At 53.6% G+C, this 22,619-nt stretch overlaps 1 protein-coding gene across 1 annotated transcript in view; it reads right to left on the bottom strand.

The window, feature by feature from the left end:
* Positions 1-3,311: 3,311 nt before the first annotated feature.
* Positions 3,312-22,619, bottom strand: part of USH1C (USH1 protein network component harmonin) — a 45,217-nt gene continuing 25,909 nt past the window's right edge. The window contains 12 exon segments of the mRNA XM_064576785.1: positions 3,312-3,841; positions 4,965-5,067; positions 6,095-6,165; positions 7,507-7,613; positions 10,404-10,503; positions 10,792-10,845; positions 11,366-11,407; positions 14,156-14,206; positions 15,197-15,316; positions 17,544-18,026; positions 18,547-18,663; positions 20,228-20,380. Of these exon segments, the coding sequence (XP_064432855.1) occupies positions 3,647-3,841; positions 4,965-5,067; positions 6,095-6,165; positions 7,507-7,613; positions 10,404-10,503; positions 10,792-10,845; positions 11,366-11,407; positions 14,156-14,206; positions 15,197-15,316; positions 17,544-18,026; positions 18,547-18,663; positions 20,228-20,380 (1,596 nt within the window). The 3' untranslated portion in view covers positions 3,312-3,646.

Genomic DNA, 22,619 nt, shown 5'->3' with positions numbered 1-22,619 from the left:
TCCATAAGCTCTGCCACTTACGGTCTAAGTCTTGCTGCCTCAATGTCCTCAGTGAAGATTGTCTACTTCCTAGTAATGTTTTTTTTAAAAAAAACATTTTATTTATTTATTTATTTGAGAGAGAGTGTGAGAGAACATAAGCAGGGGGAGGGGCAGAGAGAAAGAGAATTTTAAGCAGACTCTGCACTCAATGCAGAGCCCCATGCGGGGCTTGATATCACGACCCTGAGATCATGACGTCATGACCTGAGCTGAAATCAAGAGTCGGATGCTTAACTGACTGAGCCACCCAGGCACCCCAGTAATGTCTTATAATGATTAAATGTCGCTACATACTTAGGGCTCAGCACAGTGCTTGACACATAGCAAACAGCTAGAAGTTAGTAGCTTACTCCTCCCAAGGCCAGTGCGTAGGCCCCTGGGCTACAAACCCGAGGTCCTAGGAGGACAGTTGTGGCAGGCTCTCTGGCCCTCTTCCCTCTCCCTATTCCAGCCCCACCTGTCTTTCCCAGGGGTCACTCCTGCTCCCTCCAGTTCTCACAGAGGCATGGCCAGCCGGGGCCCCAGGGAGCTGGGAAGGGTCATACCAGGGACAGGAGTAGAAAGGGCTTTTAGCTCTGGAAACAGATTCTTATCCAAATCTCAGCCTGGGGAATTAGGCTGGAATGGGTGAAAACCAGCTTCCCAGCCCTGCACAGGCCCAAAGGGGGTGTCTCGGAAGCACAGAGGCTGTGTACTTGGCCCTTTTTACTCTGACTTCCAGATGCAGAGGTGAGAGGCTCAAAGGCAGCTCAGTCTCCCCAGGGACTCGCTGTGGGAAGCAACTTCAATAAGATGGATAAAATGCTGAAAGTTCAGAGTCAAAAGGCATCCTTGAATTCCCAGCCTTTTTAGTCTTTTTCCCACTTTATGGTGCAGTAGAAACGACAGCTCTGGCACCAACTTAGGGGGACCCTGGATAAGTCATTGCTTCCTTGGCCTCGATATTTTCCCAAACACCCAATGATGGGGGGGGTAGATTCAAAGGTGGAAAATGGGGTTCACGTTGTGGACCGGATCTGATCAGTTGTTAGTGGCTGCCTGGCTGGCTGGCTAGAGCCCTGGGATTGAAATAGCAACAAACGTCGTGCGCGTGGAAGGGAGTGGGCGGCGCGTGCGCAGTTCTTAGCCTGGGTGGGTTTTGGTCTCAGCACTGACGCGGATTATCATGTCTGGCCCAGTCCCCTCGGTGGACTCTGGCTTCAGCAGTGCTCCTCGTGGCCCCCACAGAAGCTCAGGAGCTGCTTGAGGCCCCCACCTCTGTACACATTCTCTGGACCTTCCCACTTCTTGCTTGGTTAATGCCAGTGTCTGCTGGGGAGAGCTGTGTACTTTGGATTCAACATGGAACGACTTTCCAATACATGAGCATTGATGTCCTTGCTGATAGAAGAGAGGGAGTCAGGCCTCATCGAAAAGGAAGCTGGAGCCCACTGGAGCCCACACACCCTGCTTGCTGGCTCAGAACTCCTGTCACCCAAGTCCCCAGCCTCCCTTCATCTCTCTCTTCCTGCCCTGCCCAGGGGCACGCCTTCCTGTCCTTCTCCTCTAGCCAGTGGCTGGAAGCCTCTTTATTACGTCACTCATCAAGTCCTGATAAGCACTGAGAAACGCATTCACTATGAGGTGCCAATTACTAAGAATAGCTGGAGATGAATTTGAACTGGTGAGATTCCAGGCATCCACAAGCTGAAGGCTTGTGGTCACAAGAGGAGGGAACCGTCACTGAACAGCAGAACGCTGAGCTTCAACTGTGAGGAGAGTTGTTCTGCCAACAGTCTAGAACTTGAGACGTTGCAGCGAGGGGGGCCCTGCCCCATTCGGCATACAGTGGAGAAGGGGGTGGTCCCCGGGGCCGGAGCGCCTGGGGTTTGCATGCTGGCTCCACTGTTTCCTCACGTGTGACCTAGCGGAAGTCACTTAGCCTCTTTGTGCCCCAGTCTTCTGGTAGTGAAACGGAGTCGGCGAGAGCGATGGCACCTTCCTCATGGAGCTCAGGGGAGTAGACGAGCTTCGTGCTCAGGCGGCATGCGGCCAGTGCTATCTCAGTGTTGGCTGTTACCACCAGGCTCCCTGGGGGGCCATGCACTAATTCCAGCCATTGCTGGACCAGGGTCCAGCCCGGTGCCAGTCAGTAGCAGGTGTTGGCGAACATGAGCCCCCTTCTTTTACCTTCATTTTGGAATCACCTCCAGAGCCAGGTCAGGAGCTAGAGAAGAAGGCACGGAGAATTTCTCAGCGTGGTTGCTGTCTCTGGGAGCCAGCTACTAGAAGGTCGTTGTGGCGTTGTCTCCACTGAAATCAGAGTCCAGCAGTTTCTCTCTCTCTCTCTCTCTCTTTCTGCCCCTCCCATTGAGCACCACTCACCGCCCACAGTCCCGGCTGCCTCAGCAGCCATGTTGGGTGGAACATGACCTGCCGCCTGCCCAACCTCAGCTGATTGGACCTAGGATTGGTCCTGGCCCCAGGGCCACCCACTCAGATTTTGCCTGGGGAATTTGGAGTTGGGAAATGGACACCGAGCCAGGGATGGTGGAGGAGCTATGGCTGAAAGGTGGAGGATTAGGACGGCCAAGCTCACGCTGAGCTCTGAGGACACAGAGGAAGGGGTGACAGAGACAGGCGGCCTCAACTGAGAGACCCGCTCCTCTGAGACGCCTTGAATCAGAGCCACCTTCCACTTCCAAGTGGAGTTTCACGAGACACCTCCCCTGATGACCCCTCTTCCCTGGATCTAGCCTGAGAGCATCCCTGGGCCCTGTAACTGGGAGGGCCTTTACTTACCTCCTGCCAGCTCCTTGGAGTTACACCCTCCTGCCTCAGGCCCTAGCTTCTTTCCCTGAGGTCCCACTGGATGGAATTTCATGCCCCTCCCACCCTCCCTCCCTCACATCCTGTCTTGATGGCCTCAGGAGAAGCAGCTGTGGTCATGCTGCCTCGAGTGAATCTGGGGCATCCCGTGCTTAGAGGTAATCCTCTGGGGCTCCTGCCTTCAACTCTGCTTTCTGGAACTGAGCAAAGTCCCTATCACATGGCTTCATTCCCTGCCATCTTTCTCTGAGAAGACTCAAAGCCCAGCCCAGCCCAGCCCATCTCCTGCGGCCCCGGCCCCCCTGCCCCAAGCCAGCCATGGCCATTTCATCTTGTCCTTCATGTCCAACCCAGATCCTAGCACTGGGTCCTGTTTCCCACTTTTGAAGGGCCAAGACTGTATGTTTTTTTATTTGAGAGTCTTGAATCTGCTGCCCCAATCCACACTCACTCCCGGAAGCTGGAAATGAAAGCAGTTTATTTGTTTTTATTAACATATAATGTATTGTTTGTTTCAGGGGAAAGCAATTTATTTTGTTAATGAGTTCAGAGGGAGGTTTGTGGCAGCAAAGGGGGGGGGGGGGCAGTGGAGAGACCCAGGAGTCAGGTCCTGTTAGAATTCAAGGGAGAACTCGTGAGTTCTTGAGAATTCCCTTGAACCTTGAGATCCCAGGGCTGGGAGAGACCAAATTCCCAGGACTGGAAGAAAGAAACGAGAGTCCGGATCCCGGGGGCCGTCTTCGGAACTGCTACTTCCTCCTCTGTGGTGACCCTCGGGGGTGGCCTGTGGAGCTCCTTATGCAGCCCTACTTTGGGGCCAACAAGAGTCGGGAAGCCTTGGGTGCTGACTGTACGTTTCCAGGGTCCCTGCCCGCTGGCATCTCCCCAGGCTGCATCCAGGCTTTGTGTTCAGGAGGGTGGGTGCAGAGCTCCCTGGCTTCTCGGGGTGAATTTGGTTTCTCCTTCTGGACTTTAGAAGAAGGTTCTGTGGGGCAGAGGAAGCAGAGCAGGCGGGTGCAGGCCTTGTGGGCACACACTCAGCCCAGGGAGCCCCCAGCCTGGCGGCACAAGGCGGATCCCAAGCAGCTCCACAGCAACCACAGCCAGAGCCCACAGGAGGCTGGGGAGAGCGGAGGGGATACGTGGGATAAGCTAGGAGGGGACCAGAAGGCAGAGGGCTGGGGTCCCTCACGAAGAGCGCATGACAAGTGGCAGCAAACATAGGGCCACTGAGGCCATCCCAGGAGCCATGGCATAGCAGGCCACCTGTCTTGGGAGCGTGAGGCCCTAATGTTTTGAGAAACTTGTAACAGAAAAGTCAACAAGTCCGGGCTTGGGTCTGCCCCAGACACTGCCAGCTGTGGGCTTCAGGCCACGCCAAACACCAGTCTATGGCCACCAGCCAGCTCTGTTGCGGAGTGGGAAACACAGCCCCAAACCGGGCTCTGCAGTGTCCCCCAGAGGATACTGTCAGGAGAGCCAGAGCCAAGGGAGATAGATGGCACAGACGAAAGTTTGGCCCAAGCTGGGCTCAGGCCATGACAAGTCACAACAGGACATGAACAGCTCCGATAGGCCAACCCTGGTTCTTTGGCCCAGCCTGAATTGCCCTGGCTCCGCCCAAGCCCGGGGGCCCGGTGGAGCAGGGGCTCCCAGAAGGTGGTGTCCCCAGGGAAGGGAGGCACATTTTGCTGAGGCCACCTCTGGGGGCAAATCCAGGCTGTACTCCCTTGGGCTCACCCAGCCCGTCATGCCTGGTTTGAGGCACTGTGCCCAGCAGAGAATGGTGCTCACTGCTCCATCCCGCTCCTGTGGGTGCCGCATGGGACCCGTGGCGGGTCTCAAGGGCTGTTAGGATACCCAGACCCTGAGCATGCTACAGACTGGGCTCTGCTTGCCTTCCCTGAGCAGGAGGGTCTTTGAGTTGGACAAAATTCCAGGGTGGCTCACAGCAGGCCTGGATGGCACTCCAGGGATGGTGCCTTGTGCAGCCCTCCAGACACCAGTCCAAAGAACCCACCAGCTCAGGCAGCAGACGGCCACTGCACGCAGCATGGACAGACAGGGCCCTGCAGCACAAGGCGGATCCCTATTCACCGTGGGGGGCTGCCGGGCTCCAGCTGCAGGAGGAACCCGGGTCTGGGCACGGGAGCACGGTCTTCAAGGACCTTTCAGACCGACTGGGGGCTTTTGGCTGCAGAGGAGGGAAGACAAGAGCTACATATGCAGAGCAGAGCAGGAAACACAAAACAGGGCTTGGTTATTTCCAGGCAGAGCCCCATCGGACCTTTCCCTTCACTTGCCTCCTGCCTCGGGTCCTGCCTAGGCTCTGGATCCAGAATTAGTTGCTACAAGACCTTGATTTCTCCTAGATGTGCACAGAACTCAGCCCATGCTGGCCAGAGGAAGAAAAGGCAAGCAGGGGGCTGAAGAATACATGTGTGGATGGTAGGAAGGTGATGAGGATGGAGACTAGACACGAGAGAGGCACAGAGACAGAGAGAGAGGAGAGAAATGGATACACAGTAACAAAGACTAGCACCGACTCAGGCCAGGAATCAAGGAAGCAAGGGGGAGAAGGATGAAGGAGAGGGGGGCAGATGGGAGAGAAAGACTGATGGGAAAGATGCAGGAGAGGGAGAGAGGGAAAGGAGAGACAGAGACAGAGAGAAGAGAGAGACAATGAGATAGAGAGACCCATGCAGATACAAGGAAAGACAGACATATAGGGGATCGTAGAGCAAGATGGAGACTGGCCCAAGCTCCCTGGAGATCCTGCGGGAGGGGGCCAAACCCTGTGGTCCTGGCTGCTTAGAGACGCAGCCCAAGGGAATGCAGTTACATATCGGGAAGAACAACTAGATAGTAAAAGACATGGAAATCTTTAAACTAGCTAATGATGGTGCAGGGGATGAAGTCCTGAGTGGAGAATCAGAAATCCTGAGTTTGTCCCAACTCCATCGTTTTCTTGGTCTGAGACCTTGACTGTCTCTGGGCCCCAGTTTTTCATATGTGAAGAAGAATCTGGACAAGACAGCCTAGGAAGCAGCTCTGACAATGCTGACATGGTGACCCAGTGACTTCGTTCTAGGCTCTCTCTGGCCCGGGAGCTTTTTAGGATCAATGACTGTGAGAAGCTGTGTGCCCAGGCTAATCCTTCAGGCTGGATGAAGGCTGAGGGTAGACTGGGAGAAGGTGGCCCAGAGAGAGAGGAAGCAGAGGGCCAGGTGCCGTGCACACTTACAGCTCATCGTCGTACTCCTTGGGGGGGCAGACAGCAACAACAAGGTCGATCCAGTCCTGTGGGAAGAAGCCCTGTGACTCCGGGGCATGCTCAGCGATTGATGGTATGTCTTCCCTCGACATTCCATTCCCATTCCCTGGGCGCCGTGGCTCAGGATCAGCTGGCTGGGGCCTTCTTCCCACGGGGAGGTGGGCCCCGCTGGGGCTGGAGGGCCTTCTGGTGGGGATCGGCCTCACTGTGTGGACCCATGGTCTGGGGAAGCTTCCAGTCTCTGGGGCTTCACACACAACCACAGAGGCCAAGATTTACAGACCCTTGAAGGACACTAAGTTCCCAAATGTTGATCTGTGGACCAGGGCCAGGCAGTAATCTCAGAACCACCTGGGGGACTTCTTAAAACTCTAGACTCATAGACTTGGCCCCTGGAGATTTGGGGGAGGTCCTAGTTCCCTAGGTCACTCTGAAGCACATCCAATCAGGGAACTTTAGGCTTAGCTTTCTGACCCTAACACTTGAATCCCCTCACTGGCATCATTGCCATCCTTGGCTTATCTATCATTGTCCACCCTTGGCTTGGGTATATCCAATAAAAAGTATGTGAAATATCACTGGGCCCCTCTACCATGCAATAGCTCCTAACATTGCACTGAAAGCTCTCCCCAGGACTCCCTCCATCCAATCTAGTTCTGCTCTCAAGAAACACAGAGAACACTTCTGCTCCCTCTACCCTAATGCAGCCCTTCAGATAATCAAAGACAGTCATCATGTTACCCGTGAGTCTTCTCTTCTCCACATCCCTTCATGTGGGTCCCAGGCCCATCTGGTCAGCTTCCTCGGCTCTGAACTTAATACCTCAGGCTCGGCTGCCTGCATACAGTTGCACAGGTTGTGCACTGCACAACATGAGAGGGCACCATCCACACTGTAATCTGTAGGAGGGCATCCCCTCGGATTGTGCAGTGCACAGCCTGGGAGACCTTATATGGTGGCCTCGACCCAAGTGGCTAATGAGCACAGATCAGACTACCACCAGACCCTCCTCCATTTTGGGCACTCTACTTCTGTTAATGCTTTCCAGTAGCCCCAAGCATTTTTGATTCCTGATCAGTGTGCACTTAGAGAAGACCTTAAGTCTTTTTCTTGCATGGGTTACCATACTTTGTCTTCTGGAGTCTGTATTTGTGCCATTTGCTCTTTGGACTCAAGGTCAGGAACTGACATTTATTTTTCTGAATCTCATCGTGTCATATTGAGACCATTGGCTGGATAGGTTATGTGGATGTCACCCATGAATTTCCTGGTCCCTGGATACCCGCCCTGGGATGGGGCATCCTGACTAAGCTCTGGCTGCAAAGGCCAGGGTTTAAGGCAGGCAGGCAGGGGAGGGAGGCAGAGAGGGGGTTTGCTCTTACCCCCTGACTCCAGGCCTTCTGCAGGGTGGCCTCAGCCTCAGCCAGGGTGTGGTCCATCATGATCTTGCCATTGATCGCCATGACCTCATCCCCTTTCACGATGCCACCTGCAAGATGAGGCTGACTGGTCAACTGGGTCGTTTGTGACGTGTGCCTGGCCCAGGACTTGACAAAGGCGGGGGGCAGGAGGTCACTGGAGGGCTGCAGAAGGAGCTTGACTCCTGGCTTCTGATGGGCTCAGAAGGCACAAGGGGAAACAATCCACCAGGTTACTCAAAGAGCACTTCCTACCCACCCTGTCCGTACTCCCTCACCCCAACTCAGTAGAATCAGGACACCAATGATGAACCATTGCCTCCCTAGCCTTTGTACAGGCCTCTGCTATTACAGAGGGAGGCAGACCTGCATTGCCCACGAAGTTATCAGAAATATGAGCTACTTCTGTGAGCTGTCCCTCTCTGTGCTCGAACACTGCCAGTCTGCATCAAGCCCCTGACTAGGCCACGCTCCTTCCTACCCCAGAGCCTTCACGTGCTATTCTACCTGGGACACTTGCCACCCCCGCCCCCTTCTTCTCTTCTTCTAGGGCTAAGATGAAATGCCTCCTCAGAGAGGACTGCTCCGACCTACACGCAATCTCGAGCAGGTCTTTCCTATTGTTCTCTCAAAGAATCCCAGTCTCTTCCTGCAGAGCATTTTCACAATTTGTAGTTATATATTTGTCGACCGATGGTCCCTCCCACCAGACTGTCAGCTCCACGAGAGCAGGGACCGTCTCTTTGGTTGACCCCTATATCCACGGCACTTACCATAATACCTAGCACAAAATAGGAACTCAACATATTTTTCGAACAAATGAATGATGTTAAAGGTCTTCCTGGGTAAGATGACCTATAGTCCAATAAATTTGGGAGGGGCTGAGTTATAAGCTAAGCAGAGTTACTCACTGCAGAACTTGTCAGAGCCTTGAATATGCTAATATGTATTGTGGCTCTCCAAGAAGTGGATAGATTGTGCATGGTTTCTCATACATCTTCAACTTCAGAACCTTTAAAAAAATGTTTTTTAAGGACTTTTTCTTAGTTCTGGTGTCCACAGCACATTTTCTGGTTTATGTTGAAATAGATTACCCAGAAGTCTTGCAGGCATGAAGACCAGAGGAATGTAGTGATTGATACTGAAGATGATGTGGCAGTGGCTTAAAACACTGCTCCTGGAGAAAAGGTCACCAGCTGCTGGTGTGTCCAAAGCAGTGTGGGACCAGACTGCAGACAGCAGCTTCCTCTGGCCAGTGGGCCTGGGGAGAGGAGACTCACTTTTTCCTTTTGTATGAGTTCCAGATGGAGCCTCAAGAGCAACAAGGCAAGGGTTGGGCTGGGGCTTTGTAAGGAGGGGAGGGTCCCATTTATTCTGGTCCTCTTTCCCTGCCAGACACAGCAGACTGGCCTCAGCTGGCCCAGAAGTGAGGACAGAAGAGGAGGTGTGCGTGGGCCGGGAGGGCAGCCGGGGGCCATGGCAGCTGCCTAGGGAGCGGGCCCCCTCCAAAGCTGACATGACAGCTTAGAGTGTGGCTGTGAGAGGCAGGCCGGAGCTCACCAAGGCCATAAGTGGCCCAGCTGGACTCGCCTCTGTAGCCCACAGAACCAGGTGACTTTCCCATCACTCTGCCTCCCGCCTCAAGTGCTCACCCACCTTCCATTCTACCGACTGCAGCCTAGCACCTGCCCAGGAGGGACCTGACCACGGGATTCCTGCTCGGGCCTGGAAAGGTGAGGGGCCCAAGGCTCCTCCTTCGAGGCCACTGATTCCTTCACAAAAGACCCAAGACTATTGAAAATGCTTCTGGCTTTGGAAGAATCACTAATGGTGAGTCGCAGATACTCTTGGGCAGGTGAGCGGGTTTAAGGCAAGAGTAAAGCAAAATACCAAACAGCTTGGGCTCCAGTCCTGCCTCCACCACTTACCGGCTATGGGTCCTTAGACAAGCATTTTACCTTTCTGTGCCTTGGTTTCCTAAGCTGTAAGATGAGAGTAATTACAGTACCTACTTTCGGTGCTGTCATGAGGATTAAACGAGTTAATAATACACGTGAACGCTTCAGACACAGAGTAGGTGCAGGTACTTAGAATCACATCTGGCACATGGTGAGTTCTTGATAGACATTAGCCCTTATTATTAAAAGGGCAGGGAAGGTTTGGATGCTTTCTTTCCTGCCTTTACATGTGCTGCTCCCTCTTCCTGGAAAGTTCTTTCCCACCATCATGAGGCTAACGTTGACTTACCTTTTCTTTTTTCTTTTATTTTTTAAAGATTTTATTTATTTATTTGACAGAGGCAGAGATAGCGAGAGCAGGAACACAAGCAGCGGGAGTGGGAGAGGGAGAAGCAGGCTTCCCCTCGAGGAGGGAGCCCGATGTGGGACTCAATCCCAGGACCCTGGGATCATGACCTGAGCCGAAGGCAGCCGCTTAACGACTGAGCCACCCAGGCGCCCCATTGACTTACCTTTTAAGCTCAGGTATGGTGCTTGTAGGGAGCCTTCTCCCGTGGCCCCCTTTTCCCTTGGTTGGGTCAGGGGCCCCTCAGGGTCCCACAACTGTCTGTCAGCTGACTGCCCTGTTATGGGTGGAATCTGGCAATTCTGAGCATGTTTTCACCACTAGATGGGGAGCCCTGGAGGGCAGGGTGGGGGCTGGCTGGCTGTATACCCATAGTCCTGGCACCATCATTTGCCCACGGGCAACGTGTGGGACTCAGAAGATGGACGGGTGGATCCAGATGGGGGAATTCTTGAGCAACGGTCGGACCACTCCAAGTGGGCAGCCGTGTGCTTTCCTGGGTCCCTGTAAAACCACCGTACCACCCCCAAACTGGGGCATGGCTGGTCCCCACTCACCGTGCCGCTCAGCAGCTCCCCCCTCATACACAGCCGAGACGACCACCTTCCCGATCGGGGAGTCCATACCGCCTTCTAGGGCCAGATCTAAGGATCCCTCCTGGATGGAGAAAAACAGGCCTTCAAGAGCCAAGCAGATAGCAGCCCGTGCACCCCTGGGTACCCAGGATCCTCTTGACAGGGCTACAGAGAGGGCCAGAGAAGCCATGGGGCCAATGACAATGCCATCAGGGAGGAACGGGAGCATGGACACTGAGTGGGAAAAGGGTAGGGATCTAAGGAGTCACCCAAGAGTCATCTCCAGAGTAGGAGAAACAGGGCACCAAGATGAGAGGGGGCTGGGGCAGAGAAAGATGGTGGTCCGCCTGACCTTCATGTGCCCACGTACCTTCTTAATGCGCAGGAGCCGGACATCCTTCCCTATGATCTGCTCTGGGGTGAACTAGAGGGAACAGATAGTGGGGAGCTTTGAGTCTGCCTGGAGGATGAGGGTGGGGGTCCCACAGAGTACATGGACAAGGGGACCCTTTCCAGCCCCACATCCATCGGTCTTCACCTGGGGGTCCCAGGCCTCATGGGGGCCACATGGACACACAAAGAGGTGACCACAGAAATCCCAGATCCATTCTTCCTGAGAATATTGTGAGGGCTGGGCGAGGACATGCCCTATAAGCACCCAGAAAACCACACAGCACTTGATACATGGTCAGTGCTCAGCAAATGTAACAGCTCTTATAACCCCACTGTGCCCCAACACACACACCAGTCCTATGGGTCACACTAGAATGCTGTCTGCAATGAGCCTTCACAGAAAAGAGCAGATGGGGCTCCCTGGGGCTCCTCACATGCCCCACCTCATCCCTGGGACCCCCAGAGCCCAGAATGTACCACGATGGAGCACACTGTAACCCCCCACCCACAGTCTTAGGATGACTCCCCAGGGGAGGAGAGTGATCTCTCACCATGGAGTAGGGGTCAAAGCCTTCCTCATATTTGCGGAAATCCTGGAAGCAAAGGGAGGGTGTTAGGGCCACAGAGTACAGTTTCCTGAGGGTCACTGCAGGAAGCAAGCTTAGGGCAGAGGAAGAAGACGTGATTAGGTCAGATGTAGCAGAGAGAGTGGGGGGCCAGGTGTGGCCTGCATGGGGATGCAGGGAGGAGGCTGGAAGCCCCAGTAGCCAGAGCACCCCTGGCCGGGGAGAAGCAGGAAACTCTGGAAGCATTGGGAGGAACCCAGCCCTGGACCCCACATTGTTGCAGCGGGGTGGGCGCCCGTGGCTGGCAGGGGCGCCTGCTGATGTCCAGGTGGTCTGAGTGGCCCGTGTCGGCCTTGCTGAAGCTGTCATCTGCCCACAGCCTCAGGTCCTTTAGGTCCTCCCTGAGTTCCTCCAAGTGCTCATGCGAGGCCAGGTTCAGGCTCTGGGGGTGAAGGCCGCCTTTCTTCACCCGGTGCTCTGACCCCAAAGAAGGACAACAATGCTCAAGAGGCAGCTCTCCCTGGGGAATCCAGCCACAAGATGACTGGGGTACAGGGCGGTGGACCGTGCAAAGGCATGTCAGGCTCCAAGAGGAACAGGGGCGTCTGTGCCTGCCCAGTGCCCAGCACTGTTCTTTTTTTAAATTTTATTATGTTATGTTAGTCACCATACAATACATCATTGGACTGTTCTTAATGTAATGCTTATCTAGAATGTAAGAGGCCTCCCAGACCCTTAGCCAGGAGAGGATGAAGGAGAAGACTTATCTCAGGGAACCTGGCTTGGTGAGGGCTGTGAAAACAGTGTCCCCAAGATGTAGAAACAAAGAGGTAAGAAGGAAGATGGGGGCAGAGTCAGCACACACTGCCTTCCTAGGAATCCCCCACAGAGAGCAGGAGCCGGGGGTCCACAGACTCGGGGGCCAGGCATGCCAAGTCCTAGGCAGCAAAGCCTCGGTTAGTCCCCATGGGCAGGCGGGAGCAGGTGAGAGGCCCTATGGCAGGGGCCCAGGTAGGCCCTGCTGGACTGAGGGGAGCCATCCCCAGCACGCAATTCCCTGTGCCACACCAAGTGTCCCCTGAGGCCTATGGTCAGCCTCAGGGGGAGGCCACTGCCTTCTTTATGCCCAGCATGCTGCAACCGAGCTCTGGGCACAAGATGAGGACCAAACATCCGCAGGTGGCTCCCTGGGCATCAGTCTGCCCTCCCTCCTCATCCAGGCTTTGTCGCCCAGGCTCAGCCCCACAGAGCCTGGGAGTGTGGAGGCTGTCCCCACTCGAAGGCCACTGCCACTCCCAGGTCAGTCTCTGGGCATCAGGGCAGCAGACAGAGGAAGGGATGCAGCAAATCCATGGGCAGGAGAGGTCAAGAGGCAGGATATGGAGTCAACGCCCTTTCACTGAGGGCCCTGACCACTTCTGGCTATTTCTTCTAGAAAACTGGACAGTGCTGGCTATGGGCTTCCCCTTCTCCCTCCCTGTGAGAATCTGCTCTCAGAATGGGCATGATGGCAAGGGTTTGTGTCTTGTGTGAATTTAGATCATAGACTTATAAGCCACTACAGCTGGTCAGCCCTTGAAGAGGGAGCCCAACCCTTCAACAGATGGAGAAACTAAGGCCCAGAAAGGTGACATTCATGCCCAAGGTCACCCAGCCAGTGGGTAGTGGAGCAAGGGTTTGACTTCCAGTCTGGGTCCTTGGGCTCCTCCCTTCCAGCCACTCTCCCTTGGAGGGCTGTCTGTGCCCTAAACAACAAGGGCTGAAATGTCTATCTCATGATCAGACATGCGCTTTGCCAGGCGGGATGGTGGAGCAGGTAGGAGCCCGACCGTGCAGCCTGACCTCTTGCAAGTCCAGGGCCTGGGAGGAGCTGTGCCGTCATGGGCGCGTTTCCTAACATCTCGGCTTCAGTTTCTCATCTGCTTACCTCTTAGGGTTGCTACAAAGATTAAATGAGTTTATGTACATGAAGTATTTAGAAATAGTGCTTGGCACAGTGACAGTCGCCCGTCACTCCTCAGTCCTGGGCTGGGAGCAGCCTCCTTTGCAAACTCCCATGTGTCTCTGTGAAGCTGACACTTCCCTGTCGCTCCACCTGTAGTCACATGAGCCTGGAGTCTGGTGGTGGGTTAGCGGTGAGCTTGGCTGCAAGATCTTTGTCTATCTGGGGATCTCTTCCACCACTGGTGAGACTGCCAACCCAGTGGCTGGCTTTGGGAACAGAAGCTCCCAAGAGGTGGGAAAGTAAGTGGCTGCTTGCCTGATAGAACTCACGGGCCAGGACGGACATCCACATCCTTGTGCCCAGGAGCACCCCGGGCAGGTGGAAGACCTGGACTACCACTTCGTCCCTGACTGGTTCAGTGCCAGGCAAAGCTGTGAGCTGCCTCGAGGGGACGACACAGGGGAAGGGGCAGGGAGACACCTTCTGTCCTAGGGCTGGAGCGAGGGCCCATCTTGGCCTCTGCGATCCTTCACGGCTTCCCTCTGCCCTGCTCCTCTTTGAACAAACAAAGCAAAAGAGCAGAGCCCCCAGGGATCCTGCTACTTTCTCAGCTGGGGCATGGAGTCTAATAAAGCCAGGGTCCCCTCCTGATAGAAGACCCTTCCCCACTCCTGGCTGCAGGCAACAGGGACACAGCTCTGGCCTGAGGCTCTGGTGGAGGGCCCTTGGGGCCGCCTCAGAGCTGGCTGGCACTCCCAGAGAGAGAAGTCGGAGCAGGAGGGACGGGGGTGGCGGAGAGGACTACAGACACACGACGGGTATCGCTTTACTTGTCTGAACGCTGTCTGATAAACCACCATCCTCTTCAACATCTCCTGTGGCTGCCAGAAAAAACAAAAAGTTCCACGCTGGACGTTACCAATAGGCCTCGTCTGCCCTCTGGTGCCAAACCCCGGGCCTGCCAGCCTGGGGCTGCCCTGGCAACATCCCACTCCGAGTAGACACAGCCTGATTTATGTCAGGGGCCGGCCAGACGCCCCCAGGTACAGCAGCTCCCCGCTTCTAGTCAAGCAGACACCACCCTTTGGCCAGAGAACATGCCCCGGGGGCACCAACAGGGGTTATCACAGGGGCATGAACTTTGCTCTTTGGGGAGCTGACAGGACAGCAAAAGCTCAAAATAAGTATCTGAGCTGTCCTGCCCTGACATTTGGATAGGGTTTCCTTGAAAGGGGAAGAACAATTCTGCCATGACTCTTTTCCCACCATGGGTGCGAGGCCAGTCAGTGCCTGGCACCCTCCGGGACATGGGGTTCCACATGAGTCCCTCAGCCGTAGGCAACTGGGGGTGGGCAGACCCTACTGCTCCCCCAGGACCACACCTCACACTCCCAGTCCAGGGAGGAGTGAGTGGCGAGATGGACAGAGTGAGTGGCCCCGCTTTGGATGGTCTCCCATCTGAGGGTGTTCTGTGTCGTGCCTCGCCAGGCCTTAGGGGCCGAGGCCAGGGCCAGTGGAATCACTGGAGGTTTGGCAAGATGGCAATGTAGGTAAGAGCTTGAGCTCTGGAGTCTGAAAGACTCTGGAGTAAGTGGTAAGATCTGGCTCTGCCTAGGGCAACCGACTTACCCCCTCTAAGCCTCAGTATCCTGACACACGGTGGACTCACAATAAGTCTGAGCTGTTACCATTCTTACTTCTAAAGGGAGCTCCAGCCTGTTTGGTACCCACATGGATTCATCTCTTGGTCAAGGAGAAGTCATGTGAGGTTGTGTCCCACCTCACTCTCCCTCCAGGGGCAGCAGAAGCCAGAGGAGACAGCCCTTGTCTGCTCCTCTGGAGATGCCCTGGAGGGGACCCGAGGGGCTTACCAGGACCTCAGATTTCACAGCTGGCCTGTAGACGAAGTTGGACTCCTGGTGGACCATGACGGGCTTGGAGATAGTAGACACGCCAGGGCCTCGTGGAGGCTGTGGGCTTGGGCAAAATGTCTACAAGGGTTAGTGTACAAGAAACCCCCATGAGGGCATGGCGGGAGTGGCCCAGGCCAACCGCCACGCTTTGACACACATGCAAATCCACCCCATGCACATGCTGAGCCCCCCTGGTTCATTCACCCTGTTGAAGGTGCCAGGGGTGTGATCTTCAGCAGAGAGATAAGAAGTCCATTGGCCACAGTGTGTTCTGAGGCCACAGAAACTAATGGGTGGCTCTCAGAAATCAGGGACTTAAGCCAGAGCCTAGTTCCGGGGGCACCAGCAGCCTCTGTCACTCAGAGGATACACTTTCCAGGCTCTCTCTCTGTGGCCATGGGTGCCATCTAGCCTCCTCTCTCCCTAAAGGCTATTTCTTCTGGCTGTGATTCCATTCCCCAGACTGCACACAAAGCATCTGCTGTCCCTGGCGGGTGGGCACGGAGGCTCTGGCCACTGGAGGTGGGGACCAGTCAGAGCAGCATCCAGGAGAGCTGACACAACCTGTCTGCTCTGCTCTAATGCACTCCATCATCGTGGGTGAGACAAATCGAATCGGATCACAACCCTGCCCAGACTCTTCATGGGTCCCCACTGACTGCTGAGCTCCTTGGCTTGACTCACAAGCTCCTTCATGAGTTCCTTCCTGAGTTCCTCCTTGCCATCTTTATGTTCCCTGTACCTTTCATGCCCTTCCTCCCATCCTCCATGTACTACTGTCATCCTTCAAGGCTCAGCTCATCAGCCCTTTACTCTGCAAAGGTTCCTTCAACTTCTCGTTAGAATGAATCCTTCCCATAGCACCTGCCCTGGGCCATTTTATAGCTGAATCGTATCTGCTCTGCTGCTCATCCTTCAGATGGCAAAGTCCGGGAAAGCACAGGTGTGCCAATTTCCTCACTGTCCCCAGCAGGATGGCTCCATGCTCCCCTTCTCCTCACACAAAGACACAGGGCTGGTGCTCAATCAATGCTTACTGAATCAAATTTGTCAAGGAAAAGCTGCTGCCCATCTTGATGGGGGGACTCACAAGAAGGATATGACCATCTGTGCCAGCCTAACTCAGCCCCCTGTAAATCTGCTCCTGGCTGGGCTCTAGGACAAGACATCCCTGGAATAGACAGACATCTCTGTCAGAGCTGCAAGGTCCATCAGAGGTCTAGAAGGAGTCCCCCTGAGAGTCCTCTGCCAGAAGCTGCCTCCTTGTTGGTGCCTGGCACTTTCTTTACTCCCACCTTCCCCCAAGCTCTCCTGAATGCTCTGAAATGCTTATTCTGCTCTTCATGCTGGGCCTCAAATCCATGCAGGGAAGGTTAATAAAAATCAGATCAGGTACTACTGACTGCCCTCTCGCAAAGCTCTTACCCTTAGCTGACGTGAGCTGCTTTTAACTCTGACTCAAGCCTGGCCCCATGGCAACTGCAGCAGAGGAATATTTTGTTTGTCCCTCCACAGGATCAAAGCTCCATATCTTCCTTGGGGATTGCCTCTTCCAAAATAGTCTTTGGATTAAGAACAACTAATAAGAAATATGTCCTTTTGAGAAAGATCACTGTTCAGCCTCCTGACATCCAAGGGGGGGAGGGGGATAAAAAAACCTAGTCTTTTTATAGTAAATTTGGAGATTTCTAGGAACTCCTTGTCTTCATTTTTTCAGTAGCTGGAAGTTGGCCAGAAAGTTCTGGGTATTATACTTCAAGCCAATGGAATTGGCTAACTCCATAGAAAATGGCATTGTAATGTCTTAATACTGCACCGGACAGAGTTACCACTTCATTTACAGACCCTAATACTGCTCCACCGCTTCTCCTCCCTTCCTTTTCCCCTGGTTAACCTGGGGATTCATTTCCCATATTCCTGGTTTTCTGAGCTTATATCAAAAAGTGACTGGCTGTGACATAGAGCTCTGGTTATTCAGTAACGCAGCCTTGCAAGTACATATGGAATGTTACCAGCCCGTAGTAGCCAAGAGGAGCAAAGAGAAACCAACAGACATGGATACACAGTTGCTCATCACAAGTATCACAGGCAATTCACCATACAGGATAGCACTTCAAAATCAGTAGAAACTACGCACATGCAGGGTGACCTCAACATGCGGGTTGGGAGCTCATGCCTGGAAAATGGGTTGGAGTGATGTTTCTTCCAGTCTCCACTGGTGAAAGCAGCAGAGGGTGGGGGAAACAACAGCAGCCCTGCCCACTCTTTCTGCTTCGCGGCACAGCATGCGGAACAGGGGCAATACCTTTGGGGTGGGTGGGAAGCTCCGTTCAGGAACAGGGGAGTTAGTGGGCTTCCCACTGTGGTTCTTTGCCTCCCAGTCCTCTGTTGGATCTCCTGTGTCTCCAGCACGGAAGGGGTGGTTGCCCAGTGCCTCTTCCAGTGCCGAGGGTAGCGGGCGGGTAGGAGTCAGGTCTTGGGTGGGAATAGATGGTGGGGGAGGGATGGGAATGGGGGGTGGAGTGCGTTGCACCCAGGGTGAAGATGAGGCACACACATGGCCTGACGACGGAAGGACAGGGGGTGCAGGGACCTTGAGGGATGGGTTGGAGGGTGGAGGATGGGGCATCACGGGTAAGGCAGAGGGAGTCTTGGGGGGATAGTAGAACATGTCCAAGGGGATGTCATCCAGGTCAGTGGTGTGGAGGTGCAGCCCGCCTGCGAAGCGTCTCAGGGGTGGGACCAGGGGAGACACAGAAGGTGGGGGAAGCGGGCGCCCCGTGGTCATCTGGGGGGTTGCAAGGAAGTTCTGTAATTGTCTGACTAGGGCTCCACTTCACAATACATTGAGTATAATGCTTTTCTGTTTCTTCTGCTGGAGACCCACCACCCACAAACCAGAATCATGGGGGTATCACTTCTCTGTCACCTGGGTGCTCAGGTGAGCCCACACCAAGTGGCTAGGAGGGAGTGCCCAAATGCAGGATGGTGCTAAGGTATGCCACATGTGGGTGAAAAGTAAGGTGACTGGAACAGACTTGAGAGTGAGAGGGGCACTCTGAGCAATGACTCCAGGACAACATGCCTAACGGAGACCATCTCAGATGAGCTAGGACTTAGTGGTCACTCTGGAGATAACCCAGAAATACAGATCTGTCCCCCTCCCCAAGAGAGCCAGGCAGAGTGGGCTGGTAGGGGTGGCCCTGGACACGGAGGCTTGCCAGTGGCCATCTTGCTTCCCGCTGTCCCCAGAGTGGGTCATTCTGAAGGCAGCAGGAGGGCCTCTGTGGAAAGAAGGTCTCTGTTACCTCTGAAATCTCATTATCAGCAGAGGAAATCTGCTCAAGGCGCGTCTGACAGAGCCTTTCCACCCAATACTGAATCTTTTCCGATTCCTCAAGGTCTTCCCGCTCTGTCTCGGACACCTAGGACCCAAGGACAGTGCAAAAAAGAGAGGACAAAGTGCACACTGAGTCCCATGGGGGTGGCTCACTCAGATCAGCAGCAGAGAAGCACTTCTTTACAAAGTACTGTTGGGTGGGTCCACTCTCCAGGAAAAGACCCTGGCTTATTCCACCCGGCCCCAGAAGAGGCAGAAACTAAGAGGGAGAGGGTGCTGGGGAATCAGGTGGACTAACGGCCTTGTAGGCCAAATCAGAGGAGGGGCTTGTGCATTGTGTGGAACTAGTCGGGATTAGGCTCCCAGGGTCCCCACGAACACTGAGGCTCTTGTGATTTTCCAGTGGTCCTTTTTTAGGCTCCTAGCACATTCCAAAAGTTTAACTGCTCTTTTTTTCCCCCCTCTAGGCTGCCTTGTCCTCAGAAGTACAAGTTGGATTTTATTTTTAATTTTGTAGCTTATTCTTTCCTAATGCCAGACCTAATGCACTTCACATTTTCCAGGATTACTCTGATTTTGTAATTTAATCAGCTTGGCATTCTGATTCATGGAAGCATTAAAGAGAAGCAGAACGAATAACATCTCCAATAGTTAGGGAGTTAAGGTCACCCAACTCACCTAGGAAATAGGAATTACTCATGCTGGATGATTGCTTTTGTCATGTCTTGAAGGGGACAACCTTAGATACATTTCCAGGTTGAAGAGGTCTAGCCTCGGATACATCCTGTGTTTTGTTTTGTTTTGTTTTTTAATTTATTTATTTGAGAGAAAGAAAGAGAGAGCACGAGTGAGCATGCACGAACAGTGGGGAGGGGCAGAGGGTAAAGCAGAGTCCCCACTGAGCAGGAGCCCAACACGGGGCTCGATCCCAGGACCTTGGGATCATGATCCGAGCTGAAGGCAGGTGCTTAATCGACTGAGCCACCCAGGAGCCCCTGGATATATCCTATGTTGATGGAAGCAGCCTCACATTCATTGGGGAATAGCTTCAGACACCACATCTGCACAAAGGGGCTTTAGCCTCAGACCCATACTCTCAGAGCCAAGGCAGGTTGGGGAAGTCTGGTCTTGGACTCATAACCTGTGTAGAGGGGCCAAACGGACTCGGACCTGATGATAAGTGGATGGAAGACTAACTTCAGTTCTACAATCTAGGCAGAGGGGTTAGCCTTAGGGTCTTACCCTACGTAGGGAGAGAGACCTCATAGCCACCCCTAGGCTGGACAGACCTAGCCTTGGACTCATACTCTGATGGGGCTGGGATGGAGGAGACAGACTCAAACCTCTAGCCAGGTGGGTGAAGGGTCAACCTAAGTGTGACAATCTGGGCAGAGAGGCTAGCCTCAGACCCATACTTGAGCAAGGAGTCTAGTCTCTGTTCCAAACATACACCTAAGCCAGAGGCTAGTCTCCTTGATCCTGGGCAGCTGGGATGATCCCACGTTCTAGACTGAGCAGAAGGGCAGGGCCCACTCCATCCCTGGACTCCACTTGCGGAAAACCACTCCAGCTGGTTCCCTGTGAGCTGGGTGGGGAATAACCAAGCTGCGCCCTGGGACGCTCACCTGGCCTCTGGGTAGGACACATACCTCCTGGGCCAGCCGGTTGATCTTCAGTTGTTTTTCCTTTTCCAGCATTTCCTCTTTCTCTTTGTAAAGCTTTTGCTCAAACTCTAGTTCCTTCTTATTCTTTCTCAACTCCTGCAGGCTGTCATACTTGGCTTTCTTCTTATCCTCTCCTTTCTGAGCAGATGTGGCAGTGTTTACATGACAAGGGTTATGAGGTCGTGTTGATGCTGACACAGCACAGCAAACAGGGCATTCAGTCCACAGACAGCACCAGAAAACGACCCTGTGCCGAGCCCCTCCCGCAACTCTGCCCCTCTGCATTGGGCGCTGGACCTCAGGTGTAGGGCAGGCAAACTGCTGCTACCCACTGTGGAGTGGGGGACACATGCCTTGTGCCAGCCAGAAGAACCGGCTTACTCGTTCCCTAGCCAGCTGTGTGACCTTGGCTAAGTTCTTTGGCCTCTCTGGGCTTGATTCACCTCATCTCCAAAACAGAAGAAATACCTGCTCCACGGGCTTGCCATCAGAGCCAATAAAATAACATCTGCAAAACAGCTTTATAAACATGAAAGCATGGGATAAACAAAATACACTGAATTTAGGTTCTAGTATCTAGGCACATGCCTTCTCCATTATCTGGAAAGAAAGGTGTCTCGTTGTTTAGGCAACAGAGAGACATCCTGGGAGATTCTATAGAAAATCTGGGAGAGGTGGCGAGCCTCATTTGCAGACATCCTCTGTCCTAAGCTGCAGGAGGTGGGAGCCAGCCTCAGACCTGGGAGCCCAGAGCCAGGGACATCAGATTTTGCTCTGATGCTTAAGCTGCAGACCATTTAATCCTGTAGAGGCCCTCTGAACTAGGCCCCTGAATTGAGGATTAGCCAGAAATTACAGGACTAGGAGATGAGGGTGGGGGAAGAGGATGGCCTCACTGCTTTAAACCGACTGTCAAGGTTCGAGAGGATTTGGGATAGGAGATGCAAAGCAAACAGACTCCTTATTTTTCCTGGTGGAATTGGACCCGTAAGACCTACTTTCCTGGTCGCTCCTCCCATGGGGTTGCAAGGAAGCCAAGGAGTAAGGAAGGAAGAAAACTAACGTTTATGGACTGCCTATGTGCTAAGGGATTTATGTTGATTATCTCATATGTAGGTATTATCCTCGCTCTCTTGATGAAGGATCCAGGGCTCAGAGAGGTGAAAACCCTTGCCCAGTGTCAAACATCTAGTCAGTGGTGGTGCCAGGATCTGGACCTGAGCCTTCCAGGTCCTACAAGTTTTCTCCTGTGCCCGGGTGAGCTAACACCTGGGGTGATGGCAGGAGGGAGCATCAGCCCCATCACACACAGCACAAAGGACAGAATTAGCACTCAGGAGAGGGGACAGCAGAGAGAGTCAGCATTCTGGGGTATTTCTGTGGGGAGGAGGAAATCTGTTCACAGAGCTCACCCCCACCCCAACAAGGGGTCTTCTCTCAGAATTCCTGAATCATCGCAGCATCTAAGGGCAGGAATGAGGAACTGAGTTTCTCAGCACTGGACATAAAACTTTGTCCACAGCTGGAAAGACTTGGGGGTGTAGTTATGGACCTATGACTGAGTTATCCTGCCTCCCCTCCTAAAGACAACCCCTACTTCCATGCACAGATAATGTGCTTTGGAGATGGTCCCCTATCTTGGGGATAGAGGCCCACCCCCCAGAGCAGTTTATGAACTACTTGAGAAAATGATTCTCATTTCTTCAGGGTCCTGCTTGGTTCCTTGCCTACCATGTTCATTGGACTCTTGGCTGAGTTGATAGATGAACCCTGCCATCATATTATAGATCAGACAACAATTCCCCCAAGGGGAGCCAAGAACATTCTGCCTAATGATAGCTTGCTAGAATAAGGACATGACTTCTCACAGGGACCACCATGATAAGAATGGCCATTCTGTTCATTAAAAAAAACAAGCCCCCCCCCCCCCCCAAAAAACCCCCAAAACTATCAGTGCTAAGATTTTAGAGCCAGGGCTCCTGGATGGGGCAGGCAGATGTGACAGTTTCTGTCCCATTTCCAAGAAAGTAGCACCTATTTACTGATGCAGGAGGTTAAATTGTCCCATAGCATTGTCTCCTGACCTCATACTAGTGCCCAATATATAGGTTACTCAGTTGCATGTGAATCCATCTCCCCTGTGGGACAGTGGGCTCCTCCAAGTAGGGCTGGTTTGCATGTTTTACTCAAGCATCTCTAGTGAAAGGCTTAGTCAGAACCATGCACCCTTCAGGCTCTGATGCAGACTTGGTGGGGCCACAGGCCTGGGGACCATGAGCCCCAGAGGGACTTACTTGCCATGTTAGGAATAAGACACTGAATCTTTACCTTTGCAAATAAGGGCAATTTTGTGCATTGACAATCACGGCTATAGATA

The sequence above is a fragment of the Mirounga angustirostris genome, unplaced genomic scaffold (genome assembly GCF_029215605.1).
Source record: "Mirounga angustirostris isolate CCGP_5_RB_7025 unplaced genomic scaffold, mMirAng1.0.hap1 SCAF_13, whole genome shotgun sequence".
In the NCBI taxonomy this organism is placed as follows: Eukaryota; Metazoa; Chordata; class Mammalia; order Carnivora; family Phocidae; genus Mirounga; species Mirounga angustirostris.
This window is presented reverse-complemented; position numbering and strand designations above follow the sequence as displayed.